Below are 18,714 nucleotides of genomic sequence, written 5' to 3'. Positions count from 1 at the left end.
GGCCCTCTGTTTAAAAAGTTCTGATCTAGAGGGTGGGGACGCCGGGAAGCCTTTGTTGTCCTCCCATAGGCTGAAAGGTAATGACTTCTACCCAATGAAAAAGAGGGGCGGGACTTAATGCCACCAATCATGCTGACCTGCCATGGGAGCCGTGTGTGGAATTCTAGAGTCTGTCGTTCCGCGAGGCCCAAGCGCCCTCTGACTTGGAATTCTAAACGCTGCTCCTTTAAATATGCAAATCCCAGTCTCCACGGCAGTTAAGGCCGACAGAGAGCTCACTGAATGGCAGCCTTGAAAGAAAGCGCAGAGAAGCGCTTTATCTCACAGAAGCCGCTCGCACTGACGCTGAGGGTCGCTGATAGGCTAAGAGCGGCGCCACTCAAGGCGACCCCTTGAGCAGCGTTGCCTTTTCCGTCCAATCGCTCGCGGCGAGGGAGGCGGGCTCGGCGCCTGATAGGCTGCGGTGGACGCGCGGCGCGAAGGATTTCCTCGAGGATGGGCGGCGGGTGAAGGAGGGCAGGACAGCGATGGCGGGAGGCCCGCTGCTCTGGGGATCCCTGGCGCTCCTGTTGCTGGGCGGCTCAGGTAGGAAAGAGCCTCATACACCTTTGGGAGCCTCTCCATGCCACTTTAACGGCCTTGGCTCAGTGTTAAGGGATCCTGGGGTTTGTAGTTTACTGAGGCACCATCACTCTTCGGCAGGGAAGTCAAAAGGCCTTTTCAAAACACTACAACTCTTTATAGCATTGACACAAGGCAGTGGAAGCGGTATCAAACTCTGCTGTGATGATAATTTCATACAATCATAGAGTTGGAAGAGACCACATGGGCCATCTAGTCCAACTCCCTGCCATGCAAGAAAAGCACAATCAAAGCACCCCCGGCAGATGGCCATCCGTCCTCAGTTTATAAGCCTCCAAAGAGGGAGCTTTCACCACACTCCGAGGCAGAGAGTTCCACTGTTAAACAGCTCTTGTTTTCACTAAGTTCTTCCTAATCTCCTTTCCTATCATTTGAACTCATTTCACCCAGTTCGAGGCTGGATCTACACTTCCTTATTATCCAAAACATGTCATGAAAGAGCTAGTGTGATTAAACCCACAGAACATAAGGAGTCTATTTCTGTTTATGAACTGTTTGCTAAACAAATATTCTTAACTCTAGATCAGTGGTTCTCAACCTTCCTCATGCTGTGACCCCTTAATACAATTCCGAATGTTGTGGTGACCCCCAACCATAAAATTATTTTCGTTGCTACTTCATAACTGTCATTTTGCTACTGTTATGAATCATAATGTACATATCTGATATGCAGGATGTATTTTCATTCACTGGACAGATATGCCCAAATTTGAATAATGGTGGGGTACTGGAAGGGTTTGGTGGGCATTGACCTTGCGTTTTGGATGTAGTTCGCCTGCATCCAGAGACCATTGTGGACTCAATGATGGATCTGGACTACTCCATATGCCCAAATATGAACACAGATGGAGTTTGGGGGAAATAGACCTTGACATTTTGGGAGTTGTAGTTGCTGGGATTTATAGTTCACCTACAATCAAAGAGCATTCTGAACCCCACCAATGATAGAATTGGGCCAAACTTCCCACACACAACCCCCATGACCAACAGAAAATGCTGTGTTTTCTGATGGTCCTTAGTGACCCCTCTGACACCCCCTCGTGACCCCTCCAGGGGTCCCGACCCCCAGGTTGAGAACCACTGCTCTCGATACTCTAAACTTGATATGCTCCAAGCTAGAATATATCCAGAAGAAACTAGAATGTACTAATTTTAATTCTGTTGAGTCTGCGAATCCCACAATTGGAATAATGCCAAAACAGGATCAAGAAGAAATAGATAAGACACAGCCTGTAACTGGGCAAGACCAATTATTCATGCGACACCCAATTGTAAACAAAAGAAGTAACATGCCAATTGGAATTTTGTATTTCACCGAACTCCATAAACTGGAATAGATGGGGTAACAAAAACCATGTACTCTTCTCTCTAAGTCTTCTGTTAAATGTTCCAATAAGACAGATAAATCTCCATTCATTGATTTGACTCCCAAAAAGACACTTCCATAAAAGATTTATTTTAGATTTCAGCAGTCCTTCGATTCCACAGTTGTTACTCTCTATGCATTCTCATTTACATCATAAATTTGGAATTTTCATAAACAGAGTGTTCGACGAGAATGGAATAAGGTCTCTTATCGGAAATCAATAGAAAAAATAATAACAACAGCAACAAAATAACTCAAAAAGCAGAGCAATAACATTAACAACACACAATGACGCAATTAAAATCAAGGGCAGGGCCAAATGTAATAATTAAAATTAAAAAGTGCTGGGTGTGACCAGGTGGAGTGTTTGGAGGGGGATGGGCATGCAGATATCCTAGATCTCTGATAAAGTGCTTAAAGTGATAAATCAGCACTTGAATGTTGTATGTGCCAGCTCTAATTGTTGAAGTAATTAAAAGTTACAATTACATGAAAACAAGCAAAATTATCCTTAAGGTAAAGGTAAAGGTTGTCCCCTGACATTAAGTCCAGTCGTGTCTGACTCTAGGGTGTGGTGCTCATCTCCATTTCTAAGCCAAAGAGCCGGCGTTGTCCGTAGACACCTCCAAGGCCATGTGGCCAGCATGACTGCATGGCGCACCATTACCTTCCTGCAGAAGTGGCACCTGTTGATCTACTCACATTTGCATGTTTTCAAACTGCTGGGTTGGCAGAAGCTGGGGCTAACAGCGGGAGCTCACCCCATCCTGTGAATTCGAACTGCCGACCTTCTGGTCAGCAAGTTCAGCAGCTCAGCAGACCCCATATAATTTCAAAGCAGGTAGTCCAGGCCCCCTTCCACACAGTTGTATAAAATCCACATTGAATTAGATTACATTGCACTGTGGACCCAGATAATCCATTTCAAAGCACATATTTATGCAATCCCCAAGCAGTCTGAAATGACAGGAAGACTAACTTGCCTTGAGTTGTGCAAAGTCCTTGTTATTTTAATCGATGAGTCTCTGCAATGATTGTTAAATGATTTTAGAATGTTTATTTATGTCATTCTTATGGATGGCTTTATTGTTATATATGTCTGTTGTTTGTACTGTTTTTAAAATGTGAGTCGCTTTGAGTCCCATAAATAATAATAATAATAATTATTATTATTATATTTTGGATTATCTGCCTTGATATTCTGGGTTATATGACTCTATGGAAGGGCCCCAGATTATCTGCTTTGAACTGGATTAAATGAGTCTACACTGCCATATAATCATGTCCAAAGCATATTTTACATAGCCCTGTAGAAGGGGCACTAGTCTCACATGTTTTTTTTAAAAAGTGTTTTTGAAAACCCATAGTGGCCTTGTTCAATTAAAGTAAAATAATGGTTAATGGTGTTTGTTTTTTAATCAAATCAACATGTTTTTGCTGGAGTTTGTTTACTGTTAATGGCCACAGTTTATTGAATACTACAACTCACAGGCTTGGTGTATGATTCCTGATATGTTGGGGTGCTATTTCAGGGATCATGAGACAGATTTCACGTGATTTAGATTGAGACTAGCAGTGCACATACCAGCCTCTGATCTCAAATTGGGTTATTTGCAGTGTTATTGTCACATTACAGTATAGTTTTCTTTATTTGAACTTGAAGGTGGAGAGGTGATTCAACTTAAAGAAAACATCGAATATAGAAACAATTCCCCAGAGCGGTTTTGCTATACAAATGACTTGATACCAAAATGGCATGATATATGGACACGGATTCAGGTAAGAATTAGAGTCCTTTCTGTTTCTTGAAACCTATTAAAATGTGAACCGTATTTGCCCCAAAATATTAAAGAGAACTAATGCTAGATTCGGTAAATCATTGCTAAGTCGTTGCATACAGTTTTTTAAAACGATAAAACCTGGTGCATTGTCTTTTGTTTCCTGCTATGGCTACTTGGGACCTTAAAACCTGGCTAGCTCCTATTGGAGACTACAGTTTTTCAAGCCAGTTATTACATACTAAAAGGCTCATAACAAGTGCTCTTGTGCTTGGAAATGGACCAGTAACCAGTTATAGAAACTGTTGTAAGCGGGAAGCCACATACATCCATTAACTAGCCCGATTAATCCCTGGTCACAATATTTTGTACCAGTTGAAGTTTCCAAATACCATATTTTCCAACATATAAGATGAATGGGCGTATAAGACAATCCCTACCATTCCAGTTAAAATATAGAGTTTGGGATATACTCGCCGTCTTCCAATGCACGCCAAATAAAAAATTTAAAACATCAGATTTGATTTCAATATGGTAATTTTCCTATTACCGTACCTCCTTCTCTGCCTCTCAGATCTTGTACATGCGTGCCTGCGCTGCTTCACTGCAGTTCTCAGGAGCAAGATTTGAGAGGCAGAGAAGGAAGTACAGTAATAGGATACAAGGGCGGGCCAGACGTGTGGGCACAGCACCGCTCTAGCTCTTTTTTTCCATATCGTACTTGTACAACGCTGCTCTTTCTGCTTTCATACGGTCGCCGCATATGGTGGGGAGAGCTCAAAAACGGCCGCAACCACATCCCCGCTGTATGTGGTGACTGTATAAAAGCAGAAAGAGCGGCGTTGTACAAGTACGGTATGGAAAAAAGAGCTAGAGCGGCGCTGTGCCCAGAAAAACACGCCTCTTTCACACGCCTGGCCTGCCCTTGTATCCTGTTATGGTACTTCCTTCTCCAGTCTGGCTTGGAAGTTTCAGCACTCACGTATAAGATGACTCCTAACTTTTGAGAAGATTTTCCTGGGTTAAAGAGTAGTTTTATATGCCAGAAAATACAGTACTTTTCAAAGGTAGCCTGATGTGGAGTATGCCACAAAAGTCCATACATGTATTACTTGTGCTAATTGCACTAAGAGGAGCAACATCTTGTACTGTTATTATTTTACTTCAAGGCTTGAGAAATAAATCAGTGATGTCAAATACAAGGCTACCTTTTGTAGCCCTTGTTATGTTGTAGCATGATATAACTACTGGCCTTTATGAGTTATCCAGCTTATCTCTAAACTATTTGTTTTTGCATTCTCTACATTGTACTACTCATTTCACTGCTGCTTTGCTAGTTTAAATTAAATTAAATCTAGTGTAGAAGGTGCCTCAGGGGTCTGAGGCCCCTTCTACACTGCCATATAAAATCCAGATGATCTGCTTTGAACTGGATTATATGGCGATGTAAACTCATATAATCCGGTTTAAAGCAGATAATGTGGATCATTTTTTTTAACTTTACTTGTATACCGCAGTTTCTCAGCCCAACAGGCGACTCAACGCGGTTTACAAGGATAAAAATCAATCAGCGATATACAATTTAAAACCGTAAGACCATAGTATACAATATTGATACAACAATAAACAACACAATACATCTCATAACTAGAGTCGTAATCCAATTCGTCGTCCATATTTCCATTCCTGTAATCATCACATTCATTGCACTGTTTATCCGAATGCCCATTCACACATCCAAGTTTTTAATCTTCTTCGAAACACCATTAGCAAGGGGGCTGATCTAACCTCCATAGGAAGGGCGTTCCACAGCCAAGGGGCCACCACAGAAAAGGCCCTGTCTCTCGTCCCCGCCAGCCGCACCTGTGAAGCAGGCGGGATAGAGAGCAGGGCCTCACCAGAAGATCTTAGGGTCCTGGCGGCCTGATAGGCAGAGATACGTTCAGATAGGTAGCTTGGGCCAGAACCGTTTAGGGCTCATTTGCTTTGATAATCTGGATTACATGGCAATGAAGAAGGTCGTCGAGTGTCTTTTTTTGTGATTGTATTCTTGGTATATTCTAACGATGGTAACAGGATTATATGGCAGTATAGACTCCGATAATCCAGTTCAAAACAGATCATATGAATTATCTGCTTTGACCATCTGAATTATATGGCAGTGTAGAAGGGGCCTGATTGGCAGTATCAACGAATCACTCTCCACTCTCCTAGGCCCCTTCTACACTGCCATATAAAATCCAGATTCTCTGCGCTTGAACTGGATTATATGGTAGTGTAGACTCAGATAACCTAGCTCAAAGTAGTTAATGTGGATTATAAAGCAGTGTAGAAGGGTCCTGCAGCCGGAGATCAAGAAAGACCTTCCAATTATGAAGTGGTTTAATTTCTCAGGGGCATTGATTTACCTCCTGCTCAGTTAATTGAACAGTAAAGTTCAACTTTAGAAGAGTGAGTTTTTCTGTTTTGTCATTTTCTCCCCAGTATCTTAATAATTTCCTTATAAAGTAAATGCTCCACAACTCTATCCAATATGTGTGGTGGTGGATTCAAATATCTTTTTAAGCTGACATTGTGGTGGTTTTGCATTACGCGTTGTCCTTTTCTTCTTCACTTTGTACAGATTCGAGTGAAAAGTGACAAGATGATCCGGGTCATCCAAGTTGAAAATGAGGAGAAGCTGAAAGAACTGGAGGGGTTCAACATATGGAACTACATTGGTTCCTTCTTCAAAGAGAAGCTCAATGATACTTACATTGCTGTAGGCCTCTACAGTAGTAAAACCTGCCTGAAAGTTGAGCCCATTGAACTACCCTCGCATTACAGTGTCATCGTTGCTCGTAGTATGTGTTGTTTTATATTGATTGCTGAAATGTTGAGAAAGTTGTCATCTAGTATTGCTACTGCACTAGATTAGTCTTGTTCTTTACTAATTCTGAGAATAGTAACTGTTGGATTCGCTGTCTGTGTAGCCTCAGGATTACAAGGATAGCAACTGGGCTGATGATGTAATATGGAACTTTTAACGAACTGGTTTATGCAGTACTATAAATGGGATCCCCTAGAATGCACTGTTGGCGTTAGCTTCTCCTGTCTACTTAACTGAACAAATACAAAGTACCACAGTTGAATAACACTATGTAACATGATTTTTGTTCCTGGTTATAAATGCCATTTCCTGATGGGTTCTGTCATAAAAACCTGGGAAAAGTTATTTAAACTGCAAAAACTTTGGTTGTGGGGGACATCCTGCAGCACATTTTGCTATAGTTTTTCAATGAATATCTCATCAAGTCTCAGTCAATTCAATATAGTTTGTGGCAGTCACAGTAATGAAGTTTCTAGAGGATAACTACTTTCAAAGTAAGTATTGCACAGTTAAACAGGAAATAACACTTTCAAACCAGGAACAGATTCCCCCCCCCCCCCCCAAATCTTGTTGCATAGTGTAATTGCATGGGAGTAGTTCATCTTAAAGTCAACTAAAATAGAATAGCCAAGTTCCTTATGGAGATGAACTTGTATTCATATTCCTCTGTAGGAGAGAGCTCTCTCCCACTTCCCTTACACATAGCTCCAAGAGCGTTCACAGAGTTCTACCACAGGTATCATTTCTTTACTAAAGTATCCAGAACTAATCAGGATTATGTTCCTCAAGAAGGCCAATCCCCATAGAGCAGTGGTTCTCAACCTGTGGATCCCCAGATGTTTTTGGCCTACAACTCCAAGAATTCCCAGCCAGTTTACCAGCTGTTAGGATTTCTGGTAGTTGAAGGCCAAAACATCTGGGGACCCACAGATAGAGAACCACTGCCACAGAGCAAAGTCTGCTTGCTCTTTAATAGCTATCTCTCCTTTACCCTAGTGGGTGGGGTAGACTGGGTTAGCGAATCAACTATATTTTTGCATATCCCATTCTGTGTAGAAAGAAAAATCATTGCAAGCTCTGTGGCATTAGTCCTGCATAGACATGTGCCTTGGAAGCCACAAGGGGCTATTGTTGAATACAAGGAGTCTAGGACAGGAATGCGGTCCTCTAGATCACTGTCTCTTAAACTGTGGATCCCAAATGGGTGGTGCCCTTAGCTCAGTGTTTTGTGTTAGAAATATCTGGCAGCTGTAAAAGTTACAGGCAAGATTGATTCTGTAGATCTGTTCTTAATCTGAATTTGTATGTAAGTAGGAACAGGTACATTGTTAAATGTAAGTCCAGCCAAATGAGTATTCATATTAATTTTGGATAGCATAGGGAAGGTTTAACACTCCTATGACATTCGTTTTTCTGCCTGTGCCTCTGTTTGGAAGATTGCACTTCGCTTTCTGTCCCTGTGATAATTTGATTTTAAAAAAAATATGGCTTGTTGTGGAAATCAGGATTGATGATAAAGCTTCAGTGGAGACACCTTTTCCCTGTGATAACTCTTTCAGGAGTACACTTCCCTTCCTGGGAGTAGATTTCCTCTCACTACCTGTTGTGTCATCTCCATTCTTAACTATGAGTCATAGGTGAATTGTATGTATGTAACTTGGAGATTACCTGGACAAGGTTTACAATGGGCTCTGCAGAACATACTTCCACAGTTCTTCATAAATAGGAAAATCAGCCTGTTTAGCAAGCCTTGCAAATGCTGATTTGTCATCAGTAAATGTTTGATTTTTATACCTATTTTGTATTTCTGTATAACTGGGGTCATATAAAATGGCTTGGGCCAATGGGAGAAAAGTTTAAGAAGCCTGCTCTAAATATTGTACTCTGATTTCTCATCAACTCTTGCAGCATAGCCAGTTAATAAGGAATGCTGAGAGTTGCAATCCAATCACATTTGGAGAACTGCAGTTTTCCCACTTCAAATCTATTAGCTCTTTGGTCAGTTCAGCACACCTGATAGGTTCTTTTGTTTACTTTCTAGGACTTGATCCCAAGCTCTTCGTGGTTACATTTGTGGGCCTTCTGCTGTACTTTTGTAGTGACTTAATGAGCAGGTGAGTGTTGCAATGGTCATTGTAGATAGATTTTTGCTTATGTAGTCATAAACTCGGTTATTGACAGATTATTTGCTGTCTCCTAGAAGATGAGTATTTCACTTTTTATTTTAATAATTTCTCCTTCTTGGGGCTCTCTGTATGCATAGATCTTCTTTTTGTACAGCCACTGAGATAAGTGTTGTCTTTGCAGGAGCTCATTGTTCTATTATTCAGCTGGCACAAGCATTGGGGTGCTAGGTTCACTGCTCATTGCCATCTATGTGGTGTCCAGATTGGTGCCTAAGGTGAGTAAAAAACATGTTATTGCTGGCTAGTATTGATTATTTAGCAACAGGAGGCACAATTTAAATGGTTGAGCACTACTCTAAAGATCTCGTTGAGGCCTTTGCTCCATGGAGTGCATCTGCACTGCTTTAATTTAGTGGCATGGAATCACAGAACTTGTAGATTGGCAAGGTATTCAGCCTTCTCAGAAAAAAAAGAATACTGGTATCTCACTACATCCCATAGCATTGCATAATGGCAGTTAAAGTGCTGTCAAACTTCATTAATTCTAGAGTGTAGAGGCATCCATGATCTTGGGAACATGTAGGAAAAGCCGCTTACCCAATCAGGGCTACAGTAGACGATCTCCAGCACAGTTTTGCTATTCATGTTACTGCTTTCCTAATTTTTCCTAATCTTCACATGCATTTCTGAAAAGATCCTTAAGGGTTCTGGCAAGAGATAGCAACAAATATATGTATGTGTTCTTCTGCCTTCCTTTGGGAAACTGATTTCCTTGGTGGTGGACAGAAGGAACATTGATGCAACATGATTCTCTTGGGATTTCTTCTACTTGTTCTCAAAGACACCGGATATAAAAAAAGAGGAAATGCACAGCAAAGAAGATGGAAGTTATAGCTAACTCTGATAATAGTAATTGAGCCTAGATGGCAGGACATGGAGGATTCTCATAGAGGAAGGATGAAACATGAGTGCATGGAAGCTAGAGAAATAGACTCATATTCCCCACAATAAGATAGTTCTTATTGAACCTTTATTGTACAAGGATCTTATCTATTATAAAACTGCTTGGCACAGTATCAGTATGTCCTTTTGCTAAAACTTGGAAACACATTGTTAGAAAGCCTGAAACGATTTCACTGCAGTTTAAAATATAGTGAAGTATTTTCCTGACAGTCGTGGGAATAATTGGTTAATTCTGTGTGTTTCTGTCATACCAATCTGACTGTGGAAGTTCATATTCAGGCCTTGAGAAAATTAGTATTTTGGACTATAGCTTCCAGATCTTCAACCAGCAGTCCTGGGGATTTCAGGGATTTGATAACAAAACCTTTTCCTAGTTCTGTTCAAATGTTAGTGATTTTATACTTCAAGAAATCCAAGAAAAGGCTAATTTTGCAGTGTACGAAAAGGTCTATTACCAAGAAGGCAATGCAGATTGTTCTGTTTCCTAAGATGCCTTCCTGACAAGTAAATCAGGACATGATTATGCTAATTTTTGAGCAAGATGATGATGATATCCTGAAGGAGACCGAAGCGGCCTAACGTAAGATACTGAAATTGAATTAAAATGTCATCTGTGCTGGGAAAGGCGATATGTATTTTCCTGTAAATTTTACATGTTTAAGCATCTCTGTGGAGTTTTGAAAAGTATTGAACTGTTCCTTGTGACAGCATTCCAACACAATGCAGTAATAGAATATAGTGGAGTTAGAGTGGTGGCCTGGGACATTTTAGTTATTTATCTGATTGATATTTTAATCCTTCCTCATTAGTGTTTGTGGTTTTCCCACTGCCCATTTATTTTCTGTAGCCTGAAATGTTACACTGTATTTAGGGGGGAAACACTGAAGCTGACAAAAGGAGTTTGGAAAAGAGCTGATGAGACCTGCAACCCATATGTTGCCTACCTATAGTCTAAGTGCAGATTGTCCCTTTCGTTCACAGATGTGAGAATATCACAACTGAATGTTTCATCTCAACATCTAACAGGAGATTTCTTCAGACAATTTGCCCAGACTCTTTGGCAAATTGTCTGAAGCCCAATGAATAATTAATACACGCTGCACATTCATTGGGCTGTAGCCCAGCAGTTATTTGTACCTGCTTTAGTACTAATTTATTTGTCTGCTGTGTCATAAATACTGACCTATATTTTTGGATTTTTTGTGCCCTAGAAAAGTCCCATCTACCTCATGTTTGTGGGAGGCTGGTCTTTTTCCGTTTACCTCATCCAGTTGGTTTTCAGAAACCTGCAAGAGATCTGCAGATCGTACTGGGAATATCTACTGGGTGAGTGCACGACTCAGCCTTCTGTGATCTATTTTCAAAGCCTAAGCTTAAAACTGTTTTGCATATTTCTAAGCAAGCCTAATTAGGAAATAAATGATATCTTCCTTCAACTTCTACACTTTATTAAATGTGTAGCTTCTGATACCTGTTCACGGCTTCCTATTAGCCTCTCATTATGGCTCAGAAAGCTGCCTGGTTATCTTGATCACTGTCTTGGAAAGGAGAGGACAATGTTTAGGAAATTATTTGTAGGCAAGATTGGAGTCACTTGAAATGAGTTCCGTGGACTAATAAGTAATTGGGTTGTTACACCTTAGTGCAGGCAGTCTCCAAGTTACAAACATCCAACTTACAAATGACTCATAGTTAATGGGGGTGAGACAAGAGGAAGGGAGAGAAAATTTACCCTTCAGAAGGGAAATTCACTCCTGAAAGAGTTATCCTGGGGGAAAGGCATCTCCACTAAAGCTTTCTCACCAATCCTTGCTTCCACAACAAGCATATTTTTTTCAAAATCCAATTATTACGGGGACAGAAAGTGAAGTGAAATCTTCTGAACAGGGTCAGCAAAACAAACAATACAGTGGTGTTAACCCTTTCCTATGCTATCCAAAGCCTGTGTAAGACACACACACACAAACATGGCTGGAGCGACACTTAAAAATGTACCTGTTCCAACTTACTTAAATTGAACTTGAGAACAAACATACAGAATCTATCTTGTTCATAACTTGGGAACTGCCTGTGCTGGAATGGGAATTATGAATGAGATCATGGCACCAACCGTGCTAATAGATATCATACTGTATGTGTGTTTAGAGTGACTTGTTAAAGGCTGCCTGTTCAGTCTTCATTGAAACAGTCTTGATTGTAATTGTTTGTAATCTGTTTTTTTTTTTAACAGAAACATGTTTAGAAATTACATGCTTTCAGAGTACAGGAGAGCAGTGTCGTAGTAATAATAATAATAATAATAATAATAATAATAATAATGATTATTATTATTATTATTATTATGTTATTATTATTATTTCTTACCCCATCAGAAGAGTTCTGGCAACCTAGAGTAGATGTCCTCTAGAGAACCTCAGTGTGCAGGGCAGATTGTATGAGAGAAAGCAATCCTATAGGTTTTGAAACACTTTTCTGGTTCCAGACCTTCCCAGTGTATTGGGCTTTTGCCTTTTGTTACATTCTGTGTTGTGCACTTGATTGTGTGTTCTCATCTTTTGCCATTTTTAATGTATTCATATTCAAGATCAGCACCTTACTCTTGGCATATTTATGCTGATTTCTCACTTTTAGGGTGAAACTTAATTCAATTATTTTTGTATTTTTAAGTAGAAATATTTCTTGAAGTTCTGCTTTGTATGTATCACATGCTTTCCTCCCTTCCTCACAGGTTACCTGGTGATTGCGGGGTGCATCAGCTTTGCTGTGTGTTACAAATATGGCCCTTTGGAGAATGAACGCAGCATCAACCTCCTCACTTGGGGCCTGCAGCTCCTCGGCTTGCTGCTTCTCTACTTGAGCATTCAGATACCTCAGATCTCCATTGGCTTGATCGTCATTGCATTCTGCACTAAAAACTTGGAGTACCCTGTTATCTGGGCCTATGCCGTCTACAGGTGATGGATGGGAATTTGAAGCATTACTCATGTAGAAGGCACAATCCAATAAGAGTTCAGAAGAAATAGGTGTTTATTGAAGAAAGTTGTTTAAGCACTAGATGGTTAGGTCTTTAGTTATATATTTCCTCCATGAGGCTTCTTGTCTAAACAGATTGCGGTTCAGCTGTTTGTGGATTTGTTTGAGCGTAGAATAGGGGCAAAGTTGAAATCATTGAAATGTTGATATTTAGATGGCCCTTTGGCATTAAGATTTGAGATAATTTTATTATATTTAAGAGAGCCTCACCCTTCCTGGCGTTCAGGTTGGAGTGTGGAATGGCAACTCCCACCATGCTAGATCACATGACCATACAATAAACCTAGCATTTTTGACAGGTTCTCAAGGCATAAATGAGGAATGAGAATCCCATGGTCCTTCGAGTGTTGGCAAGCTGCAAATTCCTGCAGCCAGAACAGTCAGGGTGGCCCGTGGTGAGGGCTGCTTAAAGTTGCAATCCAACATGGAAAGAGCCATGTGATTCTCATCCTGATGGCAAAACAAATGTCACCTTCTAGTCCTTTTTAATGTGATACTCTTATTTTATACACAACTGTGAGGTGTGCTCATCTGCTCATAGAGCATATACTATATCAAATTAAGCTGAGCAAATGTGAGTAGAATTCAGTCCAGACCTTCAAATCTAGGAAGGATTGCAGGACAGATTCTCTCCCCCAGGTCTAGTCTTACTGTATAAACATGGTGTGGAGTCCTTGGGAGACAGTCTGTACCCAATCCCTGTCTCCTGAGAACCCCATCATCTGGGCCTATTCCACCTTAAGGGTTATGGATGGGAATCATGACCATTATTCAAGAGTTGTTGAAAGGAACCAAACTCCAGTGGATTCAGGCTTGAAGCTGCCACTAATGCCCTTGCTATTCTAGCAGGAAGGTGTTCACAGCCACAGCAAAGCCCAGCCCACCGCGCCTGCTCACTGAAGAGGAGTACCGAATACAGGGGGAAATAGAGACACGCAAAGCGCTGGAGGAGTTGCGGGAGTACTGCAGCAGCCCCGAGTTCTCTGCATGGAAAGCAGTCTCCCGCATCAAGTCTCCAAAGAGGTAATGGGTGGGTGGGTACTCTGTGGGATATTTCTTGTCCTTGAAAAGGATGCTCATCTTACAGACCTAGTGGTGGGAAGCAGGTGAAATGTGGGGTTGTGATGGAAATAGGAATGAGATTCAGAACGGATGTTTTTCTCTGTCCTCTCTGTGTACCAAATGCATCCATAGCAGAATGCTTTTGTAGCCCTGTAGCTAATTTGAAACCTCTTACAAATATTTAATAGGGTCCCTGGTGGCGCAGTGAGTTAAACCGCTGAGCTGCTGAAATTGCTGACAAAAGGTTGGCGGTTCGAATCAGGGGAGTAGATTGAGCTCCTGCTGTTAGGCCCAGCTTCTGCCAACCTAGCAGTTTGAAAACCTGTAAATGTGAGTAGATCAATAGGTACCACTTTTGCGGAAAGGTAATGGTGCTCCATGCAGTCATGCTGGCTACATGGCCTTGGAGATATCTATGGACAACACCGGCTCTTCAGCTTAAAAATGGAGATGAGCACCATGATGATGATGATGATGATGATGATAACAACAATAACAACTATTTATACCCTGCCACCATCTCCCCAGTGGGGACTCGGAGCGGCTTACATGGGGCCAAGCCTGGACAACATATTACAATGAAATAAAACAAAAACATAAACGATAATCAATATCATCAAAATTACATAGGAGAAAGTTTAAAAAAATGACTAGACTTAATATCAGGGGAAACCTTAACCTTTAATGTTTTAGCATTATACACACACACACATACACACTCCTTCACTAACTTGAATGACATGACTATTGTATGCCTTTTAAGAAGAATCAATACTGTGCTATGTGGAGTCCAGGTTGAGTTACTACATAACTGACCAGTGATAGGATGAGAAACACCGAAAACCCACATAAAATTGCTCAAGTAATTGATTGTTTCATCACATTTTCATATTTATTTGTCTTTAAAAAAAACTTTCCATGCTTCAGAACTTCACTGTATAAATATAACCTAAGTAATGGAAAAGGTTTACTTCCTTGCTGAAAAGCCCTCCTTTTTTCTGGCTTCCTTCTAGATTTGCTGACTTTGTAGAAGGTTCTTCACATGTCATTCCCAATGAGATCTCGGTCCATGAGCAGGAATATGGACTGGGAGGATCCTTTCTAGAGAACCAACTGTTTGAAGAGGAAGGTGAGGAAAGAGATGACAGCTTTGACGAGGAGGACTTCTTGGATGCCTCATGGCCCCCGAACTACCAGAGTTTTCCAGACAGGGAAGGCTAATATTCATACCAGCAGAGTGATTGGTATCCTTGTTGGCCTGCAGCTTTGCTGTCCTCTGGAGCACATCTTTGCAAAGCCTGTTCTGTATGGCAGGCCCATCACAAAGTGTATCTGCATCAAGGGACGCTCTGGGAACCATGGCAGTGGTAGTGTGTGCCATTAAAGTCTGGTCATCTGCCTCTGACAGTGAATCAATGTGAATTGAACTTCAATTGGGATATGTCAGAGTGCTGCGCAATTGCAAATCAGGTGGTTGGGCTGCAAGCTGTGCATAAGGGTCAGAGAAATGAGTTTAAAGTGGGTTGTGAGAATCTGCTGAAAGTCTGCTAGTGACGAACTTTGTATCTTGGTAAAATCAAGGGCTTTTAAAAGGCCTGTGTCTAATATGAGTTCAGCTTGACAGAAATATTGTAACTCGCATTTGTCCTTTGTTCATTGGAAGTGCACAGCACGGTCCTCTTAAGGCCAGGTGTGTGGCATTTTTGCCCAGTCTATTCCCCTGCACTGATTCATTGAGTAACACTTGTCTAAACTATCAGGCTTGACCTCTTTGCACAGATCTACTTTGATCTGGAAATGACCCACACTGTGCAGATCAGTCAAAATTTATGTTTTATTATTTTTGCTTGCAAGTAAGTTTTGGGTTTTTTAGAGTTGCCCCTCAGTTTCAACTCAGAAGATGGAAGCTTCAAGAAGTATGATGAGAACTTTGGAAACAGACATGTATCTAGGCCTCTTTCTGCCATTGCACAATTTATTTGTTTTCTCATGAAAAGGGAATTCCATCAACTTGTAGGCCTCCTAAATAAATCCCTCAGGGTTTCTGATTTGCACCTTTATTTGCACCCTTCTTGCATATTCAAAATGTGTTACGTGCTAGGCCTGCCAGGACACAGGTATACTTCATATACACTTTTTATCCCTGCCCTTGTACTTCTGCACTTCCCCTTATGAGACAGTAGTACATCAATGAAGATGTGGCAGAAGTAAACGTTGTGCAACAAATGTTTACATCATAGCTGTTCAAAAACCACTGTTTTATGTCAGGCAAGACCAATTGACTGGTACTGGTCTTTGAGTGGGATTTAACATGTGGTCTGTTGCTTTCAAGGACCTGCCTGTATTTTGTGTTATTTGCAGCTCTGATATTTTAATGCTGGCCTGCTGCCCATTACTAAACTTCTTCTCAGATGAGTTACATAGGGGTCTATTCTGTTGCTAGCAGCATTTTATAGTAGAGTTGAGCAAAGAGGTCTTAAAAACAGTTTTGACTAAGCCTATTGCATTCTCCCACTGCCACTTTGACATCAGAGGTAACTGCTGAAATCAGGAAAAAAAGAATACATCTTCACTTCCACATTTTCAGATGTGGTCTCAATAGAGAGACATACAGTGAAGATGTCCCATTTTCAAAGTTGCTCTTTTTTACCTAAACTGGGCTAAATCAGATCGTAACAGAATGGATGAATTCTGTGGGATTCTGAAATCCATTAAAACATAAGCCCCAACAAACAAGTGCTTCTGGTATAGAAGAATTTTACCGCTGAGTTGTGCCTTAATTTCTTGCTTAAATATAATAGAAAATATAAAAAGAGGGGAAACGTGTAGCTACCAACAATCTTGTCTTTTCTAACTATTCGTTTTCACCTTTCTAACTTGACATTTGAATGTCCTTGCAAAGTGATTACATACGTAATTGGTGAAACCTTTGACTTGAAGGCCAGAATCCAATTTAGTACTTAAGCGGGATGGTACCTCTTTCTTTGGTCTCAGTGGCCTCCCCTCCTCTGGCAGCCCCATATATCCCTAGAAACCTGTTGCTGAGGATTTCCCATTCTCCTGGTCCTTCCATGGGGGACTTCAGGAAGAAGAGTGCATGTGCTCGTTGCAGAATGTTCCATTTTAAGTACACCGCTGGAGAGCATAGACCAGTGGTTCTCAACCTGGGGTCCCCAGATGTTTTTGGCCTTCAACTCCCAGAAATCCTAATAGCTGGTAAACTGGCTGGGCCAAAAACACCTGGGGACCACAGGTTGAGAACCACTGGCATAGACCATGTATAGTGCTCTGCTGATGATACAGAGGATGCTGCCTTGTGGATGTATTTTTTTGCGAACGGAATGAACAGTGTTACCAAAAACACAAATCTGCTGCTGAAAATGACAGCCCAGTGTGAACATGTGTCTACTGTATTCCTTTGTGGCACTGCTTATCCAGGACCCTCAAATCTTCCCCACCAGCTGCATCCAAAGAGCAGGGAAAGGAAACGCACAGCATATTGTTGAGATATAAATACATTGTTCTAGAGCAGGCGTGGGCAAATTTTGACCCTCCAGATGTTTTGGATTTTAACTCCCGGAATTTCTAACAGCCAGTAGTCCAAAACACCTGGAGGGCCAAAGTTTGCCCATGCCTGCTCTAGCGGTATTGCTACAAAACTGACAGAAAGGCAATGAGGTTTTGTAACACCACCTTACAAATGGTTTATTTTCTTTTATTTTGTGTTACTTTAGAGTTCAGCAGTAAAGCAAATCACTTTTATTTTGTGTTTTATATTAAAAGAACCACCGATGTCTGATCTAACAGCAAAGCCCCTGACCTAGAATGTTTTTTTTACTAAGTTAGTATTTTCAGTCATTAGCAGGTTTGCTCCACACTTTATGTAAACTACGTATGTAAAATGTCACTGGTCTCTTCCAACATTTGAAACCAACGTGAAGCACTGAATTCTAGGACTCTGTTTAGCTGCAGAGCATTCTGTGAAAAGGGCCAGTTACTTGATCTATGCAATGTATCTTCATAAGGAATAGAAGCCATGGATGCTTTTATGGTGGTGGCCATTGAGAATATCTCTTAACAGTGATGAAACTACTTGCAGCTGTAATGTTTATGTTTTACTTGTTTCTTTCATTTTAATTTGTTATAGAAGATAAAGTCAATATTTTTTAAAAAAAATGTACAAATGACAATAAATATATTGAGATACAACTTCAATGCTTTTTCACTCAAATTGTGAAAGTTTGAGATTTTTAATATCGCCTCTTTTTGGTAGGAAATGGACTTCTATGTGATGCGGTGGTGGTGGGAAAAAATAAATTCCTTTTTTACAGGTTTTAATACAGGGTTATCAGGCATGTGCCTCAGCTTTGTCACAAAAATTGCCTTTCCGCTGTTTGCTTGTGAGGTTTTTCCTCTAGTATTACATATATTAATTTTTTTACTGGCTTGGGCATGGAGTTTTTCCTTAAAGGGTTGAGAGTTTGAGCCCTTTCTTCCAGGCAAGTGGCTGCTTGATTATGTGCCATTTAGTAGCTGCTGTATTAGACATTTTAACTGAGTGTGCTGAAACACATTGTAATCAGAGGTGATGGTGTGCAAACATTGTGCAGTTCTCATGCACTTGACAAACAGCTGGAGATGAAATCAGTGGCTTTTAGCTGGTCTATCAGATGCTTAACTGTTTCTCTAAACATAGTGTGTGATTTCAATTTGGTCTGCCCAAATAAACTGGGTAATTATTTTTTCATGTTAGGAGCAACGTGAGAAACTGCAAGTTGCTTCTGGTGTGAGAGAATTGACCGTCTGCAAGGACGTTACCCAGGTGACACCCGGATGTTTGAATGTTTGATGAGAGAATCAAGGAAACTCAATATC

The 18,714-nt window shown here is 40.9% G+C and overlaps 1 protein-coding gene across 2 annotated transcripts; it reads left to right on the top strand.

Moving 5' to 3' along the window:
• Positions 1-445: 445 nt before the first annotated feature.
• NEMP1 (nuclear envelope integral membrane protein 1) lies at positions 446-18,048 on the top strand. Of its 2 annotated transcripts, none has more exons than XM_067464235.1 (9): positions 446-585; positions 3,672-3,787; positions 6,410-6,629; positions 8,697-8,769; positions 8,963-9,056; positions 10,956-11,070; positions 12,473-12,698; positions 13,627-13,800; positions 14,853-18,048. In XM_067464235.1, exons 1-9 carry the CDS (start codon positions 528-530, stop codon positions 15,058-15,060), a joined length of 1,284 nt encoding a protein of 427 aa, XP_067320336.1. In that variant the 5' UTR covers positions 446-527; the 3' UTR covers positions 15,061-18,048. The 2 variants fall into 2 exon arrangements, with proteins under 2 accessions (XP_067320336.1, XP_067320337.1); XM_067464236.1 differs by having other exon boundaries at positions 448-585; positions 13,624-13,800.
• Positions 18,049-18,714: the final 666 nt, after the last annotated feature.

The sequence above is a fragment of the Anolis sagrei genome, chromosome 2, assembly GCF_037176765.1.
Source record: "Anolis sagrei isolate rAnoSag1 chromosome 2, rAnoSag1.mat, whole genome shotgun sequence".
Classification (NCBI taxonomy): domain Eukaryota; kingdom Metazoa; phylum Chordata; class Lepidosauria; order Squamata; family Dactyloidae; genus Anolis; species Anolis sagrei.
The sequence above is the reverse complement of the archived record's forward strand: the minus strand, read 5'-3'. Positions and strand labels throughout refer to the sequence as shown.